At 41.9% G+C, this 24,855-nt stretch overlaps 3 protein-coding genes across 8 annotated transcripts; 2 read left to right on the top strand and 1 right to left on the bottom strand.

Annotated features, from left to right (window-relative positions):
• Positions 1-356: 356 nt before the first annotated feature.
• sst5 (somatostatin 5) lies at positions 357-868 on the top strand. The gene is made up of 2 exons (XM_061959320.2): positions 357-539; positions 601-868. Exons 1-2 carry the CDS (start codon positions 420-422, stop codon positions 787-789), a joined length of 309 nt encoding a protein of 102 aa, XP_061815304.1. The 5' UTR covers positions 357-419; the 3' UTR covers positions 790-868.
• A 236-nt stretch (positions 869-1,104) lies between these two features.
• Positions 1,105-24,786, bottom strand: trip6 (thyroid hormone receptor interactor 6). 4 transcript variants are annotated; one of them, XM_061959307.2, is made up of 10 exons: positions 24,525-24,786; positions 7,493-7,703; positions 7,308-7,411; positions 7,121-7,234; positions 5,227-5,778; positions 5,041-5,134; positions 4,792-4,961; positions 4,521-4,699; positions 4,330-4,450; positions 1,105-1,925 (listed from the first exon to the last, which is right to left on the bottom strand). In XM_061959307.2, the coding sequence occupies exons 1-10, from the start codon at positions 24,651-24,653 to the stop codon at positions 1,794-1,796; spliced, it is 1,806 nt and encodes a 601-aa protein (XP_061815291.1). In that variant the 5' UTR covers positions 24,654-24,786; the 3' UTR covers positions 1,105-1,793. The 4 variants fall into 4 exon arrangements, with proteins under 4 accessions (XP_061815291.1, XP_061815288.1, XP_061815289.1 ...); XM_061959304.2 differs by having other exon boundaries at positions 7,308-7,703; XM_061959305.1 differs by having other exon boundaries at positions 7,308-7,703; positions 24,454-24,686.
• On the top strand, positions 13,193-24,366 carry bcl6b (BCL6B transcription repressor). Of its 3 annotated transcripts, XM_061959310.2 has the most exons (12): positions 13,193-14,622; positions 18,170-18,507; positions 18,599-18,679; positions 19,566-19,744; positions 19,820-20,065; positions 20,134-20,256; positions 20,314-20,506; positions 20,814-20,992; positions 21,059-21,137; positions 21,208-21,435; positions 22,298-22,435; positions 23,503-24,366. In XM_061959310.2, exons 4-12 carry the CDS (start codon positions 19,575-19,577, stop codon positions 23,641-23,643), a joined length of 1,497 nt encoding a protein of 498 aa, XP_061815294.1. In that variant the 5' UTR covers positions 13,193-14,622; positions 18,170-18,507; positions 18,599-18,679; positions 19,566-19,574; the 3' UTR covers positions 23,644-24,366. The 3 variants fall into 3 exon arrangements, with proteins under 3 accessions (XP_061815294.1, XP_061815293.1, XP_061815295.1); XM_061959309.1 differs by lacking the exon at positions 13,193-14,622 and having other exon boundaries at positions 16,897-18,507; XM_061959311.2 differs by lacking the exon at positions 13,193-14,622 and having other exon boundaries at positions 16,899-18,507; positions 21,059-21,138; positions 21,215-21,435.
• Positions 24,787-24,855: the final 69 nt, after the last annotated feature.

A 24,855-nucleotide genomic window follows, 5' to 3' on the forward strand; every position in this document is an offset into this window, starting at 1 on the left:
GTTTACTGCGCTGACTAAAGCTGACGGCAGGGAGGTTGGTGGAGTGTCGGCATTCTTTGTGGTGTCCAGGCGGCCTCGTTAACATTTGAGTCACTGTGTGTCACGGACAAAGTGCCACAGCATGCTTGGCCTCATGTGGCGCTTGGACACCTTGTGAGGATGGAGCCCGTTAATTTTGAGCGACACAACTGAATCTGATTTTAATATTCACTTTGCATAAAAACTAAATCGTGCTTTGAGCTGTCAGATTTGGTCGTCGCATCAAATCTTTTTTTTTTGTTTTTTTGGTGACACTTTCTCCCCGCCTCCACTCGCCTCAGCCAATGACGTGCTGGCGTCCACTGGAGGATGAGGAGGATGTGAGGATGAAGGAGGCTATTTATCAGTGACCGTCGCGCAAGTTGAGGAGTCTTGTGGAGATGCTTCAGCCGCAGGTGCACATGCTGCTGCTGGTTCTGCTGTCCAGTGGGCTGCTGGTGCGGGTCGGCGGTGCGGACCTGCTGGCAGAGACCCTCGAAGCGGACATGGCACTGGACAAGGTGGGACATGATTACATCAAACAAGCCAACTTTTTTATTTTTTTACTTTTTCTGCTTTTAGGCCTTAGCTCGCTCGCTACTGCTGAGGCTCGTCTACCAACTTGCGTCCAGAAGAGCGGACACGCTCCCCTGGTTGGAGGGCGAGCTGGGTGTGAAGGTGGGGGTGATGCGGCGACACCTCCCGCTCTCCCAGAGGGAACGCAAGGCAGGCTGCCGCAACTTCTTCTGGAAGACTTTCACCTCCTGTTGACTGTCAATTGATTGATGCTTTGTTGTTCTTATTGTCTGTTTTACAAGTGGCAGGGATGTACAGTCAAATCAATTAAATGTGTGTTTAACAGGAACGCTTTGTTTCAATTTGTCCAGTTAGTAACAAAACACTTCTTGCTTTTAATGTTTTTTTTTTATTATCACTCGGCACAAAAAGCGGCCGCCTCATCACAGCAAAATGACCATGAGTTCCACTTCACAGCATTGAAAAGTTGAGAAAAGGGGAAACAAAAAGAGGACGTCAGCGAAGCTACATGGCTGATTGTGCAACTGGACATAACATTCAAACTAAATATTTGAGGATTTCATGTGAGATTATTAATGCAATTGAAGCTTAAAAAAGAGGGAAGGGGGTTAAACATTCTTCAGGTGAGGTTTACTGTACATGTTTTAGCCCTTTAGGACACAAATAGACAAGAAATGGGGACGGAGGTTGAACAAGTACTGACGCAGAAAAACAAGTGCAAAAATACACAAAAGGGTTGTATCACAAAAATGCCATGACTTGCATTATGGCGCCAAAAAATAAAAAGTCTTCCAATTTGCACGTGAGAATGTTTTCACCCTGTTTTCCTTCTCGCCCCGACTTCATTGCACCGGCATCTTCTGAGTAACAGTCCAAATAGCCGCATCGTACGAAAGGTGAAACACGACATTCTACTTTCGTCTACGAAGCTACAAAAGAGTAACGGCGAGTCACAGTTATTGTTGCGCTGGTTTGAGGCAATACTGACACATTTCTCGGTCATCCTTCAGTATGGGGGGGGGGGGGAAGTGTGCAATTTGCTGTAAGCTGTACCTTCTCGTGTAAATGTTGGACACAAATATGATCAAGAAAAAACTGCAACACAAACTCTCGTTTGGATTAGTAACAAACAGCTTACCTGTCACACTCGCAAATACAACACAATGGCGGAGGGAGGCAGAGGGGGCGTTAAAGCTGTGCGATGTGATTATGGGTCTTCTTTCTTGTTTTTTAATTGATCAGCAGTCCGTGGAGATTTTTGCAGAGAGATCCTGGATACGCCGAGCGCTGCAGCTCTTGCACAAGATGTGGCCGTCCAGCGGGTAGCATCCACGACCTTCGCCCTCGGAGGACAGCAGGAGGCCACATTCCTGATCAACACACAGATTTTGATCAAACCCAACACACGCGCAAGAAGGAGTGTTTGTTTCAGTTTTCAGGTAAGTAAATATTTTCTTCATAAATACTTTACTTCAACAATACTGAATAAGCAAACTATCCAAATATCGATAATATCGATTCGGGGTGTCCTGATCCGTTGTTGATATCGGGCCAATATCGGCAAAAAAGCAAGTATCGGACGATATCGGCTTGCATTTAAAATCTCCGGTATAAGCTCCAATACAAACAATCCGTTCACTTGTGCAAAGCTATACATAAGTGTCCTGAGTTGAACAATACTGCAGTTTAAATATAAATATATATCTATATATATATAAATGCTGTGAAATTATTAAAATATTTAATCAGATTAATCACTGGGTTGCTGTGGAGTAATTGTGATGAATTTTTAATTCCATATTAATCGTGTTTCATTTTGCATGAGTACATAGATTTAAGAAAGAAGAGACTATATATATATGCACTTGATGTATGTTACATAGAAGTGGTAAATGCTCGGAGGACGCTCGCGTTCCATCATTGTGACACGCCCTCTACCTGGTTCAGATCGACAGGCATCCTGGATGACCTCATGGATGCAATTATACTTGTTTCTGATGAACTTGTCCTCAGCGGTGAGTCAATATGTCCTTTAGTTTTAGTTCGGTTTAGCAAAATGGCAGCCGCGTCAACTTGAAAGCCCATAGAGATAACTGATCATTTAGCATTGACGACATCGTGACAGATTTACAGCCAAATGAAAACAACGACCATACTATTTAAGTTTATAATGTAGCTGAACCTTTTCCCTAAAGGTATAATGTCGAAAGAACATTAGTTTTGTCATAGTTTCTGCCCATTTATTGTGTTTATTTACTTTTTCAAATAATGCCGAAGTGGCTTTGCAGTTCTGAATTGACTTCACTGCAGTAGGAGATATCCAACACTTTTCTTTCCTCTTGGACCCATCAACCTTTTTTTTTTACCTTTTTTATATAGACTTTGGATAACATATGGAATATAAACACATGACTATTGAACATATTAGCGTGAACTTAACTGTCAATGCAGTCTTCTTGTTTATTGTTCATAGCTAATTATTTAGAGTAAATACAAATATTTACGCAAGATTAATGCTAAATTATTATCTAATTTTAAACATACTTGAACTGCACTTCCATTGGTTGTGTTTATTATGAACACACTCAGCCTCCCATAGCCCCCAAAAGAAGAGTAATACAGTAAACCTTGTTTATTAGTTTAGTTTAGTTTAGTTTAGTTTATTAAGGATCCCCATTAGTCTACACCGCAGTGAAGACTATTCTTGCTGGGGTCCAGGCAAAAACATCACACAATCACAAAACAAAAGATTACAATGCAGTACAACATGATCAAATAATAAAATGTTGTAATACAAAAAAAGGAACAACAAAGAACCAAAAAAAGTAAAAATAACTTCGAGTTTACATAATAATGTTCGTACCAAAGATAAAAAGAGCAATATAAAAATATATATATATATTTTAGCAAAAATAAAACAAAGAACCAATGGCCTAAAATATACACATTAGTGTACCAAAGACAAACAATAAGTGACGAAAAAGTACCATCCATCCATTTTCTACTGCTTGTCCTACAATCAATAAGATAGTCAATAGTCAATAACAACAGTTATTGCTGTTAATTGGTTCCGGGCCTTGTCGTGGTAAATACATTTCTGCAAAGTGGTAACTATACATTTAATATTGTTATAACTGCAGTCTAAAAACCTGTTTAAGATGTTCTCTCGAGACATGAAATAACACCAGTATAGTCACCTTTACTCGTGAGGGACAACTGTATTACAACACTCACTAGGCTGCCTCTAGCGTGTTACAAGAGTAATATTAAAAACCAAAATGGGACCACAAACTAAATCTTGTTTAGGGCCACAAAAAGCATAGGGCCTTTTTTTTTTTTTTTTTAAATAGTACACAGGAAGGCTTCGGCGGCAAACAGCCAAAGTATGTGAATGAGAGCAAATGTTTTTTGCTTTTATTTCCTTATTTTACACTATTGACTTTATCTTGCTCCAACAATTGTTTGTAATAAGAGGAAATCCTTTCTATTCTTTTGTTGATACAGTTACATTGTCTTGAAGTAAAAAAATATATTTCAATGATGTTAAACAATGATTAGGTTGTGGCACTTGTATTGGCCATAGCGCCCATGTATTTACTTAGTATCAGACCTATATCAACATTTGTAGTATCGCCCACGTCTAGTAAAGATTAGCGGACACTTAATCGGCACCGGCACACTCCTCCGCCCAGTAGTGAACGTCATTACGTTATCAGGGCTTCCAGAGGTAGACTAATACACAACTCAATGAATGACACAAACGTGTTGGCTCACCTCACAAACGTAACAGTTGACGTGAAAACTGCGGTCCAGCGCCACGATCCTGACCGTCTCCTCCTGACCCATTTCGGGCATGATAGGCTCGCCACACACGGAGCAGCGGGGCGCATACTTCCTGTTGGCCGTGAGTTGAAGGTCAGCTGCACGTGATGCAACTACACGTAGGTGGGCAGGTGTGTGTGTACCTGTGGAAGTCGTCGATGCAGTGTATCTGCGAGGTGGCGTCCACAGTGAAGGGCACGCCGTCCAAGCAGCAGTTACACACCACGCATGTAAAACAGCGAGGATGGTATGCCTTTCCCATGGCGCGCAGGATGCGGTCCAAGATGGGCTTGGTGCACTTTGAGCATCGCTCTAGTGTTCTCTGGGAGATTTTAAAAAAGTTTTAAAAAAAGGTTAGGTTTGAATATTTCGTGACAACTTTACGGGACGCTTTGTCATCATTTTGTTACTTACAACGTAGCACGTTTCACAGTAGCTCTTCTTGTCCAGGGCGTAGAAGGGCTGTCCTCGCAGGCGGGCGTGGCAGGTGATGCAGGTGAAGCACTCTACATGGAACACCTGCTCCATGGCGATGCAACCGCTGCCGTCGCCGACCACATTGTCTCCGCAGCGGGCGCAACGGCCTGGAAGGGATGTTTGTTTGTTTTGTCTATTTTTTTTCTTTTTCAATTCTCCCTCCGAGTTTGTGATGTGCGACCGTACCGAAATAATCCTCAGTTGGAGGGTGGTTCATGTCGTACACCAGCTTCTTGGTGAGGCGGTCCAACTCCTCCTCTGGTCTTGTCTGTGCTGCCACCTGTTGGTGGTAAAAAGAGCATGTACGTCACATTACATTTGAAATAATTTGTAAACATTTCAATTATTATCATTATGTAACTTGACACCCACCTTGTTGTGTAAATGTGCAGCCCCCGCTTGATTATTTTCCATCCCTCTTTTCGGCAAGGCCACCTGCTTGATTCTTCCTCCTGATCCACTTCCCATGTAGCCCGCTTCGGGGGGACTCTCCTGCATGCCCGGGTGCAGGGGATACCAATCCTGCGGGCTGGTATGAGGCGGGGGACGTGGCACATGCTGGCGAGGCGGCGGAGGTGTGTAGGCCTGCTCTGCCTGCCTCCCCGTCTGAGAGTACGTGACGGGCTGGGCGGTCTTGACCTGCACGCTGAACCTCGGCCCGGTGGGGGTAGAGGCCGTGGTGTAGGAGGCCGGCACGGGCTGGGGGTACGGTTTTGGTGTGGATGAGCTGTAGTAGTCCTGCTGTTGGCATGCTGGGTACTGAGATGCCTGCTGCTCGGCGTACGGTGACGGCGGGTGGTACTGGCTCTGGGGGTGAGGAGGGTACCCTGAGGCGGGCCGGCTCTGAGGTGGGGCGGCGACGTGATGCGCAGGTTGGTAGTGATCCCCTGGGAGGTATTTGTTGTAAGGCACATTGTCGTACAGCTGCGGAAGCCAAAGGAATGTCGTTAATTCCTGCTAATGATCCAATGTGGTGACAGACGGGCAGGGGCGTAGTACCAAATTCTGGACCTCCATACACAAGACTCCTAAAGGGCCCCCCATCCCACCCTCAATCCAAGTGTCGCCACCCCATACACACACTCTTGCATGCACTAAAAAACTCATTATTACATGGATTTGGTTGAAACCAGCTTTTTAAAACACATGTAAAAACCTTAAATAGGTTTTTGACTTTTAAAAGTCGGGATTAACATAATATTTGGGGCGGCATGGCGTAGTGGGTAGAGCAACCGTGCCAGAAACCTGAGGGTTGCAGGTTCGCTCCCCGCCTCTTACCATCCAAAAATTGCTGTCGTTGTGTCCTTGGGCGGGACACTTCACCCTTTGCCCCCGGTGCCACTCACACCGGTGAATTGAATGATGAATGATAGGTAGTGGTCGGAGGGGCCGTTGGCGCAAATTGCAGCCACGCTTCCGTCAGTCTACCCCAGGGCAGCTGTGGCTATGAAAGTAGCTTACCACCACCAGGTGTGAATGATTGATGGGTTCTACATGTAAAGCGACTTTAGGTACTTAGAAAAGCGCTATAAAAATCCCAGTTATTATTATTATTATTATTAATAATATTTATTATCTAGGTGTTTTGGTTTGGTAAAAAAAAAAGTGCCAACAAATTTAACATAAAGTGTCCAGAATAGCTTATGATTTTAAATAATAATTTAAGATCATGTTTAATCATGAATATGTCACATGTTCCTTTACTTCAGAGTGTAGAGGAAAATGATCAGTGGATAATACGAATTATAATAATACAAATACATCATTATTATTATGATTATATTATTATTAGTGCATCTCCTGAGGGTTAAGTCTCCCCTTGTCTTTACAAACTAGTGACACCTCTGTTTCTAACTTTAATCGAGGGTCCTTGAACGAACCACAGTTGTGTTAAGTGAAACCTAAACATAATTTTCTCCTATGCTGCCACAAATACATGTATTATATGTTCACCTTCCTTCTATCCCGTAATCATTGTTTCAAAATGTTGGTGCTTTGAGTGAATGTTTAAAGGAGAGCTTTGTGTTATGAGTAATAGGTTTGCTGCTATGCTGGAATGAACCACTATGCATTTTTAATAGGGGGTGGAGGTAGTTACACATTCTTGATTTGATTCAAACAACCTCTTCATTTAACTTTCATTTATATATTTATTTCATATTAACATTTACAACGTTTTTAATAACTTACATATTTGAATGACAGGGGGAAAAAAAACTTTACAAAAGCCTTGAGTCCCCGGTACAACGTCCCCCCGGTGTCATACTTGCGTGCTGGCGTCATGGGGGTTGCTATCAAGGTCGGCCAACATGGAGGTGAGGGAGTCGATATCGGCATCGATCTTGGAGTGATGGCTCACTGGCTTTTTTGGGCCGCGGTGCTTGAATGACAGCATGTTCACATTTCAAACATCAAATTTTAGCAGCAAAGTGTCTGATGTTGGGGACATTTACTGGGAGCTCGTAGCCGTCCACATGGGGGGTCCAGTTGCGCTCTTCTTTGGGCCCGTGTGGAGGGGAATAGTACAGATCACCAGGAGAATGATGACCAGGCCCGCCTTTGCAAGAACAGAACCCAAAATGAGCCTTCATACCGTTGTAACAATAACAATCTAACAATTCGTATTCCAGTGTTTTACCTGTAGGTCCTGTCGCCATATACCTGGTGGCCATCACCCCTCCTCCGTTCTGATCAATAGCGCTGTATTTTGGCCGGAAGTCGGGCGCACCCTTCTTGATGGGCGCCCGGTAGATGGCCGACCCTGCAGAGTGGGACATGGGGGAGACGGCTTGGTCTGGACTGTCCAGAGTCCTCGGTGGCAGCCAGGTAGGACCAGACATGGCAGGATTCTTAAAAAGGAAAAATATTGTTATTGTTGAGTAGTCATCTGATAGGTAACCAATGGAAACCAAGGGATGCTTCACACTTTGTTTCCAATGGCAACAAGAACATACGGGGACGAACAATAGGCTTGGAGTTTTGGAGCAGGAAGTTTGCAGCTACTTGGAAAGGTTTGGGGATTTCCATTATGCTTGCACATTGCCCCAAAACACACACACACATAAACGGTAGTAGCTACTCTTACCAACTGTCACCACAATGCTTATTGTCTTTGGGTGTTTACATAAGAATATCAATGATTGAGGGAAAATAGGAAATATTATGTAATGACAGCAGGTGGCTCTGAACAATATATGACTGTACTGTACATGAAAGGCTGTAGCACACAGCTGTCTTGACAATGTGGCTGAAGACTGTCACAATACAACACAGCACAATACACAGTTACACACTAGTGGAACACGCTTAAATAAGTCCCGCTTATGTCGCTAACCTGTCTATGTCAACTCATCAAGTCCTGGTCCACCATGTTATTATTGTTACTAAAAAAGTGTCTATGAAAAAAAAGGTTGCTTGGATGGCAACATATGTTGCTCCAAAACCTGTATGTACCTTTCAGCATTAATGGTGCCTTCACAGATGTGTAAATTACCCATGCCTTGGGCACTAATACACCCCCATACCATCACAGATGCTGGCTTTTGAACTTAGCGCCTATAACAGTCCGTATGGTTCTTTTCCTCTTTGATCCAGAGGACACGATATCCAGAGTTTACAAAAACAATTTGAAATGTGGACTCATGTGGACCACAGAACACATTTCATCAGTCCATCTTAGATGAGATCGGGCCCAGCGAGAGGGCAGCGTTTCTAGGTGTTGTTGATAAATGGCTTTTGCTTTGCATAGTACAGTTTTAACTTGCACTTACAGATGTAGCGACCAACTGTAGTTACTGACAGTGGTTTTCTGAAGTGTTCCTGGGCCCATGTGGTGATATCCTTTTTCCTTTCCTTTCTTTTAGTTTATTTCGAATATGAACATACTTACAGTATAATACATCACAATTTCATATCATTTCACTTTACATCATGTCTGAAAAGGAGTAGGAAGAAGCAAAGCTTATTTAATCCCACCCCTTTCCCACTTCAGAGCGTTTACAAATATATAGAATCATTTACTGACCTTTTTATGTAATAAAATAACATCTGTGAATTAGTATACACAACAGTTTTGTAATATGTAATTAATTATTCAGTCATTATTAACATAGTGAGATGAAGAATATCTTACTTTCAATAAGGTTGAAAGTATTTCTCATAATTCTTCTTCTTTGTAAGCACTATTATTTTGAACAACCTCTTAAACTAGATCATATCAGTACAATGTTTAACTTCTTTACTTCATCCATTCCATAATTTAATTCCACATACTGATATGCTAAAGGTTTTAAGTGTTGTACGTGCATACAAATGTTTTAAATTATTTTTTCCTCCAAGGTTATATTTCTCTTCTTTAGTTGAGAAGAATTGTTGAACATTCTTGGGTAGCAGGTTATAGTTTGCTTTGTACATCATTTTAGCTGTTTGCAATTTTACCAAATCACCGAACTTTAATATTTTTGACTCAATAAAAAAAGGGTTTGTATGTTCTCTATATCCAACATTATTTATTATTCTAACTGATCTTTTTTGTAACACGGTTAACGAATGTAGCGCACATTTGTAGTTATTTTCCCATATTTCTACACAATAACTCAGATACACTGATGTCAGTTTTTGATGCAGTACCACCTGAGGGATCGGAGGTCACGGGCATTGCCGCTTACGTGCAGTGATTTATCCAGATTCTCTGAACGTTTTGATGATATTACGGACCGTAGATGGTGAACTTCCTAAATTCCTTGCAATAGATCGTTCAGAAATGTTGTTCTTAAACTGTTGGACAATTTTCTCCTACATTTGTTCACAAAGTGGTGACCCTCGCCCCATCCTTGTTTGTGAATGACCGAGCATTTCAGGGAAGCTGCTTTTATACCCAATCATGGCACCCACCTGTTCCCAATTAGCCTGTTCACCTGTGGGATGTTCCAAATAAGTGTTTAATGAGCATTCCTCAACTTTCTCAGTCTTTTTTTGCCACTTGTGCCAGCTTTTTTGAAACATGTTGCAGGCATAAAATTCCAAATTAGCTAATGTTTGCAAAACTTTACTAGTTTGAACGTTAAGTATATTGTCTTTGCAGTCTATTCAATTGAATATAGGTTGAAAGGGATTTGCAAATCATTGTATTCTGTTTTTATTTACGATTTATACAATGTGCCAACTTCACTGGTTTTGGGTTTTGTAAAACAAAATCTATAAAATCAGGACCACATGGAGTATGGAACTTTATATTTGCAAACAGTTTCCACACAGCTGCTGCAATAGAACGCACATGACAGTGGTGGTGTGTGGGTGCTATTATCTGTGAATCACTGAACAGAGTTGTATTATTATTAAAGCACACATGTTTAAAGTGCCATTTCAATGTTGACCATGTGCATGTATTAGAAAAAAGAATGATGGTTATGGCAAACAAAAATATTTATTTCCACTTTTTTCCCTAAAATAAAAGGCTATTAAGGCTATAAAGTGTGTTTTATTCGATTACTCAACAATCAAACACACTAATCGATAGTTGCAGCCCAAGTCGATAGACATCATCGGGCACTTTTATCAACATAAAATTTGGGACCGGGATCATTTCCATGAAAATTGTTCCGTTCATGTACACATGTGTTGTAGTTGTGTCAACTTCCTCATTATCGCTAAGCTGTGTGCCACAACATAACTCTTGTCTAGTTATAAAACATTATATATTCATGTCCAGTACCAAATAAGCAACAAAATAAAAGCATGGCAGTACTAATTTGCAGGAAGAAGCGCATATTAAATCTCAATTAATGAATGCCACGGCCATTCATATGAAATTTTACTGCAAATGTATTCCTAGCCCCTTCCTGCTCCATCATAAATAAAAATATAATGGCTTAATTCTACAGATATTCTAATTGTCTTCCATGGCGCACAGTATTAGTGCTTGACTGGTAAATTTGACATACAGGGAGCGAATCCCGATTGGGGTCATGCTCTGGACATGTGCAACTTTGTCTTCATTATGTTAATTTTGTTGTTCTGCAATAAAAACAGAAAATATTGAAAATGTTTTTCTGATTAATTTATTCTAGTACAATGTACATGTTTGACATACCTAAAAAAGGGTGAAAACATTTTGATAAAATTCTGCTTAGGGGCCCTAATTTAGCCTGGGCAGCCCTTGCTCCAATGTCATAAAAAACACAAGAATCAAAGTGAAAATATGCATCAAAACATCTATCCATCCATCCATTTTCTACCGCTTGTCCCTTCCGGGGTCGCTGGAGCCTATCTCAGCTGCATTCGGGTGGAAGGCGGAGTACACCCTGGACAAGTTGCCACCTCATCACAGGGCCAACACAGATAAACAGACAACATTCACACTCACATTCACACACTAGGGCCAATTTAGTGTTGCCAATCAACCTATCCCCAGGTGCATGTCTTTGGAGGAAAACAATGTAACTAAATGCCATAGTTTAAAAAATATTTTATTATTGCCCATTCTCCATATGTGTCTGGCCAGTCACACATAAACATGCAACTAGTGGCTAGTTTCAGTTATGTCGACAACCGCTTAGGTCGATGCTAGTCTGCGAGTCTGATTGGGCGTTGAGATAAGCGGGGTCTACTGTACTTTAGGGAGGGTTAGATGTCTGATGTGAGAACTATGAACACCTTCTATGTCAGCTGGTTGGATTCGAAAGAGAGTGGGAAAAAAAACACTCGCTGAGACTGATTGAGAGAATTTGGTTCTGTCATAAATCCTCGGTGCTAAGAGGATTAACATGGTGGATGAGGGGATGATGTTGTAGCACAAAAACACAATGCTTGGATTCCAAATATAAGCCTGTCCACACTTGAGTTTATTTAATAATTGTACTTTAACCCAGGAGCTTAAATGATTGTACCAGAAAAGCACAAGTAAAAGGTGACAAAAAGCTCCACTGCTCACTGAAGTTAAGCTCATCAGTCTGGATGTGTTAAAAACCTGGGATGGCCTGGTCACAGAAATTAACTGTTTAAAAATCACCCAGAGTGCATGAAAAAAATGTTTTTAAGAGTTTATATAATTTCCATTTATTATCTGAGATTTGACATGTCCAAAGATAGATGACAGGGCGTAAATGTCAGGAACAACAAACAGGACATCCGGTGCGCCCTCTGTTCCTTTCAAAGTATAACACTGCACACGGCCGTGGCATAAGAAAAAAAAACATTTTACCTACCAATAATAAATGAGACGAGAGGCGGAAGATTTAACCTCGATAGTCGCCTCTGTATTGTAGGAAATGTACCAAAGAGAAGCATAGGCCACGTTATTCCACATTGTAAATAGTGCTTACGTGTTTTATTTTGAAGGCAAATTGCAGTGGCTAACGGCATGTAGCTGCACGCAGCTACAGAATGTTTGCACGTTAGTAATAGTAAATGTAACAAATGGCTGCATGCTTGGTTAGTAGTACATGAATACAAATTAAAATATACTAATTCAAAACTAATGCACCACGAGGTTAGTAGCCGTCTACGCACATCTGCAATAATCATAACAGCGACCCTCTTACCATCTAAGTTAAGTTAGTAAGTTGTGACGTTGTTGCCAAATAACTAGCCGTAAGTAGTTTATTTAAGACTGGTTGCTTTGATTTGGTTTTGTACTGTAGTGAAGCTGCTGATATTTCCTGCATTTAAAAAGGGGAACAATGAGAGAATGCTTACTTACCAACAGTAAGGGCGCACGACAGCACGACGTTTGGCTGCCATTACCTTGTAAGAAAGTTGTCTCGGAAAATGAGACCCTTTTCTCTTGTTTACGCTCCTTGACGCCGTTAACCTACTTTCGCTAGGGGTCCAGGAGAAAAGGCCTGCTGGCAGAGAGCTGAGAGATTCCGTTCTCCATGCATTCCCAGTAGGTGACGTAAGCAACCGGGGACGCGCATGTGCGTGCAGACGCTGCAAAATTGGGAAGGGGACCAATATACCAAGTAAATACAGGGCCAGTATTGCCGATACCGATACTTTTAAAAAATGTTTTACCTTGCAATGTTTCAAAATGATTGAAAGATTTTGCCCTATTAGTTCAAATAGTTTATAATAACTTTCACAATTTTAGGCATTTTTTAGTAAAGACTTCAAATATTTTTTAAACAGCAAATGTATTTGTTAACAATTTACCAATATATAAACACAGCAATATAACAATATCAACAAAAAATTATAATATTCCTAAATTCCTTTTAATTACATTACAACTGTTTTATAATGCAACATAGTAAACAAAAGTGGTAAGCCAAAGAATCACTAGATTAATGTAAAATGTTTTACATATGCTGTATTCAAACACAGTGTTACTGTTCAACTGTGCCAAATCTCTACCTTGTTTTTAATGACTACTTGGGCCTACAATGCTACTTTTAATTTAATGTTGGTCATTCTGGTGGTACTTGGAGAGCCAAGTTTCTTCTGAGGTGGTACTTGAGGACCACTGTACTATTGGCTCTCATTCAAATCCATCCAAAGCCTTTTTGTGTCCGGGGACTTATTCTCTGAGTTAATAGTGCAACGCAACTATATATAAATATATTAATGCTGTCAAATTATATTTTTTAAATCAGATTAATCACACTTTTGAATTTAGATTAATCATGATTAATCACAGATTATTACTCGCTTGTATAATTTTAGGCAACTTAAAAAAGACCCCAATATTTTACACAAATGCAATTTTATTGATAGAAAGTCATATAGGAATTTTTTGTTGTTTTTTACTTGAATGCATGTCATTTTATTTGCTCAAAACTTGATAACAGTTTTATCTTAAGTCCAGTCAGAGTGTATTTTGAAGTGAAATTTGCCAGCAAAGGCAAAGTATTCTCACTCATCAGAAATTACATCATGCATTGACCTGATCACTGATTGTCAAGTAAACATCCGCTCTTAAGGTAACGAAACATTTACAGTCACAATAAATTGTTTGATTAATCTGCGTATATACATGATTAATGCGATGATTTTTTGCAATTATTCTCATGAGTTAACTCGCTATTTTTGACAGCCCTAAAATATATACAACATACAGTACTTGAATAACACAGCAAAAAAACACAAATAGTTGTGAAAATAACAATTAAAAATATAAATAAAATATCCATATCAACACAATAGTACGAACTTACTTGTTGTATTTTTAATTAAATAAACATTTGTTTGTATTGAAGTCCATTGGGCACTGCTGAACTGTCAATTTGATCACTGTCACTGTCAGTGATGGTATTTTTATAAGGTCAACATATTTGTATTTAGCCTATTCATTATTTATTAGTATTTAGCTGTTTGTATTTGTCGTATTCCTTTGAAACTTTATTAATCATGTGAAGCTTAATACCTGCTACTCTTTGTTCTTGTCTACAGCCTCTGAGTAATATGACATTGGCATATTATTTCAGTGAGTATTGAGGTCAAGTATCTGCTTATTATTTTGTGGTTCATGAGATTTGGGTCAACTGTCTCCCCTCCTCAAACCGGCGCCCCCCTGCTTGTAGTTCCACTTTCATACATTCATGTTATATTTCCGAGTGTGTCCTTGCCAAAAGTTGGACAAACAGCCCGGACGCTCCCTGGGATATCCCCTCTTCCTCCGCCCCGCTGCATGGATGTTTGCCCTTATATGTCCACGGTGGTGCAAATGACAGGAAGACTTTTGTTTTTTTATGAGAAGCTATCATCACCTGTCGATATTGTGCCATGCGCTGTAGATTGTCATGGCAACCCGGGGACGCAGCCCTCCTGTTGGTGAGTTGAGACTATTTTTATCTTCCAATTTTGCAGGGTTTAGGACACGCATGGACGTTTAGATACAGGAAGTGACCAGCAGCTTTGCCGAGGGGTTTTAGACTCAATGGCTTCCGCCCATTGGAGAGCTCGTTTAGTAATGTTCTCACTTTTCCTTAACCCCCCCTCCACCCCCTTCCATCCGTTTTTCTTACAATGCCTGGAAGCAGCCGAGACCCACATATCCCTCTTTGTTTTCTTTGTCCATGTTATAGTCTTTTCTTTTTGTCACAATGCACTGCATTGATCCATCCAAACAACAAATGTTGTGTGTAATTGGTGAGCTCGCACATGTAGTAATATCTAATATTTCATGAATAATCAATTAATTTTATTTCGACTATATGCCGTAGTGCCTATAAAAGAACAAGATGCAGGCCTAAAATGTCCCCTCGAGCCGCACTTTGGCCTGCCTTTAGAAGATGGTCCTCTTTTCATCACATATTACACTACGCTGCTTCAACAAAGTTGGACTATATGCCAAGCCTATTCAAATGGCAACCTGGGGGCCAAATGACGCCATACCGGCCTCAATGTTCAATTGAAAACATGGGAGACAAACATTTTTGCAGCAAATTCCTATAATATTCCAGTTCTAAAGAGGAACTTGCACCACTGTGAACACACTTGCATATACTTGCATTGACATTTTAACTTTGCTAGCAAACATAGAACACTGGGGTCCAATCTTTTACACATCTGTGGCGTTCCTCAAGGCACCCCCAAGGCTCTTCTCTTTTTACACTGAACAAAAATATAAACACAGCAATTTTGTTTTTGCTCCCATTTTTCATGGGTTGAACTCAAATATCGAAAACTTTCACACTAAACACAAAATAATTATTCCTCTCAAATAGTGTTCACAAATCTGTCTTAAATCCGTGTTAGTGAGTATTTCTTTTTTGCCAAGATAATCCATCCCACCTCACATGTGTGGCATATCAAGATGCTGATTAAACAGCATGATTATTGCACAGGTGTGCCTTAGGCTGTGCACAATAAAAGACCACCCTGAAATGTGCAGTTTAATCACACAGGACAATGCCACGGATGTCGCAAGTTTTGAGGGGGCGTGCAGTTGGCATGCTGACTGCAGGAATGTCCACCAGAGCTGTTGCCCATTAAATTAAATGTTCATTTCTCTACCATAAGCCGTCTCCAAAGGCATTTTAGAGAATTTGGCAGTACATCCAACCGGCTTCACAACGGCAGACCATGTGTAACCATACCAGCCCAGGACCTCCCACATCCAGCAGGTGCACCTCCATTATCGTCTGAGACCAGCCACCCGGACAGCTGCTGCAACAATTGGTTTGCATAACCAAATAATTTCTACACAAACAATGAGAAACCGTGTCAGAGAAGCTCATCTGCATGCTCATCGTCCTCGACATGACTGCAGTTTGTCGTTGTAACTGACTTGAGTGGGCAAATGCTCACATTCCATGGCATCTGACACCTTGGAGAGGTGTTTTCTTCACGGATGAATCCCGGTTTTCACTGTTCAGGGAAGATGGGAGAGCGGTTTGCTGATGTCAGCATTGTGAATCAAGGGTTGGGGTTATGGTATACGGTGTGCTATGGACAACAAATGCAAGTGCATTTTATTGATGGCAATTTGAATGCACAAAGATACCGTGACAAGATCCTAAGGCTCATTGTTGTGCCATTCAGCCGAGACCATCACCTCATGTTGCAGGACGACAATGCACGACCCATGCCCATGTTGCAAAGATCTGTACACAATTCCTGGAAGCTGAAAACATCCCAGTTCTTGCATGGCAAGCACACTCATCGGACATGTCTCCCATTGAGCATGTTTGGGATGTTGTGGATCGGCGTACACCACAGCGTGTTCCAGTTTCTGCCAATATCCAGCAACTTTGCACAGCCATTGAAGAGGAGTGGACCAACATTCCACAGGCCACAATCAAAAACTTGATCAACTCTATGTGAAGGAGATGTGTTGCACTGTGTGAGGCAAATGGTGTTCACACCAGATACTGAGTGCTTTTCTGACGCCCTCCCAGACCCTGATAAAGCAAAACTGCACATTTCAGCGTGGCCTTTTATTGTGGGCAGTATAAGGCACACCTGTGTAATAATCATGCTGTTTAATCAGCATCTTGATATGATATGCCACACCTGTGAGGTGGGATGGATTATCTTGGCAAATAAGAAATGCTCACTAACACAGATTTGGACACATTTGTGAACAAAATATGAGAAGAATAGGAGTTTTGTGTATATAGTAAAAGTTTTAACTCATGAAAAAGGGGAGCAAAAACAAAAGTGTTGCATTTATATTTTTTTCAGTATAGGAAGTTGCATAAATCACATTACGAAAACATTGTGTAAATAAGGTGTTGCTGTAGCTTGTTTTCTTCATATGCAGTCAGTAGTCATTTGTTCAACTTATTCATATATATATGCGGTATAGCTCGGTTGGTAGAGTGGCCGTTCCAGGTTCGATCCCTGCTTCCGCCATCCTAGTCACTGCCGTTGTGTCTTTGGGCAAGACACTTTACCCACCTGCTCCCAGTGCCACCCACACTGGTTTAAATGTAACTTAGATAATGGCTTTCACTATGTAAAAGCGCTTTGAGTCACTAGAGAAAAGCACTATATAAATATAATTCACTTCACTTCACTTGTGTTCCATTTTAGGTCCTCTCTTTTTCAATTTTTGGGCTATTCAACCGGTGACCTGCTAGTTCAGTAAAAAAATAAAAAAACTTGCTTTTTTTGCAGAAGGTCCATAAAAACAGCAGAGCGTTTCTGTAACTCCGACAAAATAAATAGACCAAAATCCAATGTCTACTGTGGAGGACAGGGGTTCTGAGGAATATACAAAATAAGAATAATAGTGAAGGGAGAAGTCCGACCCCCTATTTATATGCTAATTAATTAGCGTATTTGAACACGACTTACTTGGTATAAGGTAGCTATCCGCCTATTTTGTTTTCCTGATTCGTGACCCCTGTAACCCTGCCGCGTGACCCCTCCCCATCGCCCCCTTCTCCTCCCTGGTCTCCTGCTTGCTTTATTATTGACGGATGTCCTGCGCCTGGGTTTTCATCCACGACTCTGAGCAGCTTTGCAGGATGCATTTAAAAGTTTGTGTGTGTTGGGAGGCAAGGAAGGGGAGGGGGCTAGTTCCTGCACATCTGTCGGCAGCTTTTCTCCCAAAGCAGGGAGAAGTTTGTTTTTCACCGCCAAGGAGACAGTGTCTCCCAGCTAGAAGCCACAATCTTGTCTTGCTTTCTTCCTCTTGGTCCTCAGAACATGTCCACATTGCTTTGCTATGAACTCCCACTATTATAAACATTCTAATGATGTTTTATGTGTCATGTGTTTATGTTAATAATTCAACAACTCGCTTCCTCGGTCCAGAAGAGAGGTGGGGGCGGTCGGTAAGCGTCGTTGGTTGATGTTTTGATGGCTTGTGCCAGGACAATCGGGCACGTAAGCCCCTCTCCCCAAGAGTCTTCTATATTTTTTTCAACAGGACCCCACGAGGCTTTCCTGCCATTGCTTTGCTCTCAGCGATTGGGGCCCGGGGGGGCTTAGACAAACTAATAGCCCACTAAAAATACTTGGAGCTCAGCGCGCTGGCCAGGCCTTTTCCTGCGCGTGGGCCACTGCGGAAAGAGGAAATACAAGGTGGGGGGTGGACTTCTCTCAGACATTATAATGTGTCTCCTCCATCCACCCTCCTCACACACTGCTGGTTAGAGCCAGTGCAAGCAAGCCCCCCTCCCCACCTTCATGAGTGACCGTAGGAGCCTGAGGCAAGGGGCTTGAGGTCAGCACGGGGCACTTCGGTTCTCGTCCCTGCTGGTCGGGGTGAGTTAAAGAAAAATTAATATGCATGCATGGAAAGGGGAAAATAGATAGAAAAACTAAGAGCATGTTTTTTTTTTTTTGTCTTTTTCAGGTACGAGTAGGGAGCTGGTCTCACCTAACACATGTGTCCAGGACACTTGTGTCTATTTATTCTTGTCTTGCACATCAGTAGGTAGGTATTGAACCGTTTGTTCTACAATTTGTCCAATAGGTGACAAAACAAACTAGTGTAATATCTAATGATATATCTGATTAACAATTAATTAATTTATTTTACAATATGCAGAAAGCCAATAAAGAGGAGCTGCAAATCAAAAATGCAGTTCTGCTGAACTTCGGACGGGGTACCAAACTAATTTATATTTCAGGCCACATCTCCGTTATGGCTGTTTGTAACAGTAAATATATATTAATTTTGATGTGTAATCGCCTCATATTATTACACAATTGTCTACGCATTTGATTAGATTTTTTTTGGTGTAAAAATTGATGGATAACTTGTTTTGAAGTCATAAATCAGAGTGACTAACAGATTTAAGTACAGTCATCCCTTTTTTTAGGGCCAATACTACTGTAGTATTGATATTTTTAGTTTACTTATCCATTCTTATGGTTGAAAATGCTCAATTTAGGATCAGCATTTATTTTTAATCTGTGTTGTGGTAAAGCCGCAATATTTGAAGCGCAATGTGGCGAGGCAAACACGTATTTATTTTTATTATAACAACAAATGTGTGAAATATATTTTAATATGTTTGTTGCAAAATTTCATTTTATATATATATATATATATATATATATATATATGTTATAGGTTGAATAATTTAAAATACATAAGTCAAAATGTACTGCATGCAGTACATAACATTTTTTCTGTCAAAATTTAAAAAACAAATACATTTAGAAGAAAATATGAAGTGCTTTATTGACACATAATTCTCAGGCTTTCGTGGGCCACGTAAAACAAAGAGGCGGGCCTTGAGTTGGACACCTGTGATATATACTAAAACAATGGATGTGTAGCGTGTGTAGATAAAGATGTGTATGTAACACTGCAGGACAGCACAATGGAAGCGGCCAAAGCATCCAGTGGCTACGTGAAGGAGTTTACCCGCCACTGTAACGACGTGCTGCTCAACCTCAATGAACTGCGGCGCCGTAGCATCTTGACGGACACCACCCTGGCGGTGGGCAATGTGCACCTACAGGCGCACTCTGCAGTGCTGGTGGCCTGCAGGTGAGTATGCATGAACACCACCATAGATCGTCCCGATATGGAGTCATTCTAAAGTCTTTTTTCCCCCCCTCTCAGCGGCTTCTTCTACTCGCTGCACACACGTCACATGTTGCTTGGTGGCGGCGGCGGCAGGGAGCAGCTCATGACCGTGTCTTTCCCCAGCCACCTGGAACCGAGCAGTGTTTCCCTCCTGCTGGACTTCATGTACACTTCCCATCTCCCTCTGACGCCCGCCATCGCCCCCGGCGTGCTGGCTGTGGCGGCTTATCTGCAGATGGACCACGTGGCCGACACCTGCCGGGACTTCATGCAGCTGCACTGGTGAGGAGTTGGACGAGATCCCTGCAGTGGTGATCAAATCAAGAAGCCTCACATGGTGTTTCTTACAGCATTGACAATATAAGACTTCCTCAACTGGTGCTGGACTCCAGAGTGTCTGTAGCCTCTGTGGCCCCTAAAGGTGGAGACCTGCCAGGACCACTGAGGTTCCTCCCGGCAGCAGGGATGATCAGGTAAGAACTATACTGATGTCGCTTTGGGACTCATTGCAACACTTCCTGTTGCTGCAGGGTCCCCGGGGATGCCGAGCGCATGCCCATGCCAGGGGCTTTCCCCAGCCTCACGCCTGGCCGTGAGGAGCTGAAAAAGGAGCCCGACTCCCCCGTTGCGGGTATGCCGGCTCCGTCACCAGACAGCCCTGCACGCTCCACTTGCCAGCCCAGCTCACCTGCTGAGTCCAAAACCTGCAAGGAACACCTTGCGGTGAGTTCAAGGACATGAAGAGTTTTTATAGTCATACTAAAGACTATAAAAATGGGACCCATTACCTCCCTGCTTGGCACTCAGCATCAAGGGTTGGAATTGGGGGTTAAATCAGCAAAAATGATTCCCGGGCGCGGCACCGCTGCTACCCACTGCTCCCCTCACCTCCCAGGGGGTGATCAAGGGGATGGGTCAAATGCAGAGGACAAATTTCACCACACATAGTGTGTGTGTGTGACAATCATTGGTACTTTAACTTTAACTTTAAGATGTGATGGTTTACTGGAACATGGTGTTATTTCCTCAGAGCGACACCAAAGCCACACCTGACCCAAAGGTCTGCAACTGGAAGAAGTACAAGTACATCGTCCTCAATCCTCTCTGTGCTCGGAGCGCCCTGAAAGAGGAGGCGGAGGAGAGCACCGTCGTGACCCCGCAAGCCCCCAAAGAGGCGTGGCCTGGTGAAGTGCCCGGTCAGATGAAAAGGTAAGGAGGCGGTAAAAAGTGGCCTTAATCCATAATAGAACTTTGATTGATTAGTCTGTGCACCAGACAGGGGCAGGCCTCCTGCTACGAGGGTTCTGGCCGAGCCCCTCCCCCCCGGCCATCTGCCTCGGCGGAGGAGGGAACAGGTAATCAATCATAAATTATTCACATAATCAAACATTTTTTAATCATGCAGCACCATTTTCGTTCAAACGGACACAGGCGCTGCTCATCAAGCCATCAAGAGAGAGCGTTACTACACGCCTTATAGTTATCGTAGCAACGGTGGAGCATCCAAAACTGTCCAGGCGGGCGAGAAGCCGTATCGCTGCAACGTATGCGGCGCCCAGTTTAACCGACCCGCCAACCTCAAGACCCACGCTCGCATTCACTCCGGAGAGAAGCCATATCGCTGCGACACCTGCAGTGCACGCTTTGTTCAGGTGAGGCGGGCAAACAAACTTTTTTCACTTTACTTTTACTTATGTAATTCGGTACTTTTTTGGGTACCTACCAAAGTCTGTCGGTACTAACAGCTACCAATTCATATAAAATCAAACAATGCCATATTTCAATACCTTTGTTGCACGTGACATTACAGGCCCAAGTACTTGGCTTGGAAACAAGCAGTCAAGGCCTTTAGGTAATTTTACCATTTTCTATATCAACAAAACAAAAAGAAGGCTCTCCAAACCACAGTAAGACTCCAGTTTTCAAAATGGGCTAGCTCAATGCTAATTTACATGGGATTTGCCATAGACATGCTAGAGTTTAGCCCCAGTGATTTGACATGGCAATTTCAACACCTCCAAATTTGGTAATCAAAACTTCATTTAAGATGCATTTTAAGATCAAACAGCTGGTGTGTAATACGTACAATACTTACAGTATACACATTTTGTAGGGCTCAACAAAAGAAAAGACTGACATATTCAAGACTGCTTCCTGACTAAGCCAGCACGCTATAGCTTAAAGACTACTGCCATCTAATGTCTTAAAATTGTAACTACATGTAAAGTCTACTATATAATACAGTACACTACAGTACTTGCAAATGACAAAAAAGTGTAAGAAAACAAGATGACAACTGGACAGCAAAACTCACATTTCTTTCTTTCTTTTTTTTAAACAATTAACATTTACTAACACATTTGAACACACACAAAAGTACCTAACACTGATATCATTGAATACCGGTATCAATTCCCTGGTACCGGGAATTGGTAGTGTATCGATTCTAATGTGAAAGATAGCCATCCCTATGTACATGAGAATATTGACTTTGATTGAATTGCTACGATGCAGGTTGCTCATCTCAGAGCGCATGTGTTGATTCACACTGGAGAGAAGCCTTACCCCTGTCACACCTGTGGCACCCGCTTCCGCCACCTGCAAACCCTCAAGAGCCACCTGCGCATCCACACGGGAGAAAAGCCGTACTCTGTAAGCCTTAGCACACACTCAATGGTTGTGGTTCAACATTCGCACTTACGTACTTAGATTTAGCATTTGAGGTGCCCAAAATTGTTAGCGTGCAGTTGATAACAAAATTGGACGTTATTTGGGAGGTGGCAAAAGCGACGTGATTCCTACACTTTTTCTAAAAGTTTTTGTCCTCTCCACTTTTTAACATCCAAAAATAATGTAAGGCTAATGAATGGAGACAAGTCAAACACTAGCACAAGGCGGAAAGCAGACGCTCAGGCTGAAGTTTGTCCTTTTGGACCGCCCACAAGCACATTGATTGGCTTTCTGGGGTTCTTGCCAACGTGACAATAATCGACAGCACGTAGCAGCTGACCAATCAGCAGTCAGGTGCGAGATAAGAGCGAGTTGGCCTCCACAAAGCAATATGAAATATACAAACTAGTAAGAAAGATAACATATCCAAATAAGAGAAGTCATGTGCTCCACTCAAAGCTTGCTATTTTGTGTAAGTATACAGTGTAAATATATACTTACTGAAGTGTAAGTATGCAGTGTACATTGTATACTTACTGAAGTGTAAGTAAGCAGTGTACATAGTATACTTACTTAAGTGTAAGTATAGTATATTTAATGAAGTTGAAAGTACACAGTGTACATAGTATACTTACTGAAGTGTCAGTATGCAGTGTACATGGTAAACTTACTGAAGTGTAAGTAAGCAGTGGACATAGTATACTTAATAATGTGTAATCATAGAAGTGTACATAGTTTACTTACCAAAGGGTAAGCACGCAGTGTACATAGTAGACTTACTGAAGTGTAAGTATAGAAGTATATATAGTATATTTAATGAAGTTGAAAATACGCAGTGTACATAGTATACTTACTGAAGTGTCAGTATGCAATGTACATGGTATACTTACCCAAAAGTGTAAGTATGCAGTGTAAATATATACTTACTGAAGTGTATGCAGTGTACATAGTATACTTACTGAAGTGTACAAGTGCACAAATTGAATCACAGCCCCGGACTTCTGTCAGACACCAGCAAAAAAAAAAAATCACTGTTTTTTTTGTGACAGTGTGAAAAGTGTGATCTCCACTTCCGGCACAAGAGCCAGCTGCGCCTTCACCTGCGACAGAAACACGGCGCCGTCACCAACACTAAGGTCCGCTACAAGGTCCTGACCGAGCCCTACCCGTCTATTCTGCAAGCCTGCTGAAGAAAAGCTCTCAAGCCCAATCTCCAAAATGATCCTTTAATAGGGTGGGGGCGTCCAAAGTGGTACATTTTTGGCAGGCAGCTCATTTTGTACTGGACCTCAGCACATTTTAATTATAAAATGAGTCAATTATAAATGAGATGGATTATTAGATAGTACACTAGTTTGCGTTGTCAGCAATAACATAGTTGACTACATTGGATTGCTTTAGTGCACAAAAAATATCAGAAAAAGCAGCCTTTTATCTATTTGTATGCAGGCCTCGGTGAGGAAGGTTTGGACAGCGCTGGGAGATGGGAAGTTATGGTGGCGTTAAACGGGCATCTTTGTTGGATTTGTAGCGATGCAGGTGACGTTACAGGAAGTTGTTTGGCAAGTTTGTGAAGAGTTGTGAGGCGAGAAAGAGCAGAAAGAAATTGTCATGTTTGTTTATATGGTTTGAAGGAAGTCTGTTAGGGGAGAGTATAAAAGCACTTAGTGGTGATTTACAAGTTTTGCACTGGCATTTCTATTTAAGTGTCTTGATGTGCGTAGGCCTGGTGCCTGCATGCCCGCTTTTTAGCTCATTTATGCTGCTGACAGAGTCCAAGCAGGCAAAGGACTTAAGCGGACATTTTACAACAGAACATGTAGTCGGGAAACACTAAGGAATAGGATTTGCTGGCCAAAGATGCTTTGTATAATTTGAATTAAATACTTTTTTCTTTTTTTTTTTTACATCAACTGGAGCAATCATGTCCTGTCTCTTTATTTACTGTCATGCATCGTGCAGTCAAAAGATGGTAAACAGATCATTATAACAACAAATACCTCATCATGACACGTTTGGTTGTTGTGCGTTTCTTGTTGCTGGCGTGGAAACAATGAAAGCTCGTTGGCACCTGTTTCCTGCATGATGACACCCACGCTGCCACGCACATGGCTGCGGCTTCCTGAGGCGACCCCATAGCTCTGGCTCCCTGTCGTCCTGGCTTCCTGATGAACTTCCCGGTGGATGGCGGCCCGAGCATTGTCTTTGCTCCGCACACTGTTTGCGGGGACTTTCCAAAGAGTGCGTGCGCATTAATGCGCGTGCGCGTGTGAGTGTACGTGTGCACGCGCACGGGGGGGTTAAAAAGTGCATGTATGTAATATTGAACAATTACTTTTCACTGTTTTCAATAATTGGCTAGACACGTGTTATTAATTAAACCCCCAGTTGTTTTTGTCAAA

The sequence above is a fragment of the Nerophis lumbriciformis genome, linkage group LG05 (genome assembly GCF_033978685.3).
Source record: "Nerophis lumbriciformis linkage group LG05, RoL_Nlum_v2.1, whole genome shotgun sequence".
Taxonomy (NCBI): domain Eukaryota; kingdom Metazoa; phylum Chordata; class Actinopteri; order Syngnathiformes; family Syngnathidae; genus Nerophis; species Nerophis lumbriciformis.

Excerpts from the sequence above, each read along its gene's own strand:
- sst5 (XM_061959320.2), top strand. The coding sequence starts at position 420 with ATGCTTCAGCCGCAGGTGCACATGCTGCTGCTGGTTCTGCTGTCCAGT. Across the intron at positions 540-600 it reads CGGACATGGCACTGGACAAG|GCCTTAGCTCGCTCGCTACT; the intron begins GTGGGACATGAT and ends TTCTGCTTTTAG.
- bcl6b (XM_061959310.2), top strand. The coding sequence starts at position 19,575 with ATGGAAGCGGCCAAAGCATCCAGTGGCTACGTGAAGGAGTTTACCCGC. Across the intron at positions 20,066-20,133 it reads GACTTCATGCAGCTGCACTG|CATTGACAATATAAGACTTC; the intron begins GTGAGGAGTTGG and ends TGTTTCTTACAG. Across the intron at positions 21,138-21,207 it reads CCTCGGCGGAGGAGGGAACA|GACACAGGCGCTGCTCATCA; the intron begins GGTAATCAATCA and ends TTCGTTCAAACG.
- trip6 (XM_061959304.2), bottom strand. The coding sequence starts at position 24,653 with ATGCTCGGGCCGCCATCCACCGGGAAGTTCATCAGGAAGCCAGGACGA. Across the intron at positions 5,779-7,120 it reads CCCATGACGCCAGCACGCAA|CTGTACGACAATGTGCCTTA; the intron begins GTATGACACCGG and ends TGGCTTCCGCAG. Across the intron at positions 4,700-4,791 it reads ACTGTGAAACGTGCTACGTT|AGAACACTAGAGCGATGCTC; the intron begins GTAAGTAACAAA and ends AAAATCTCCCAG.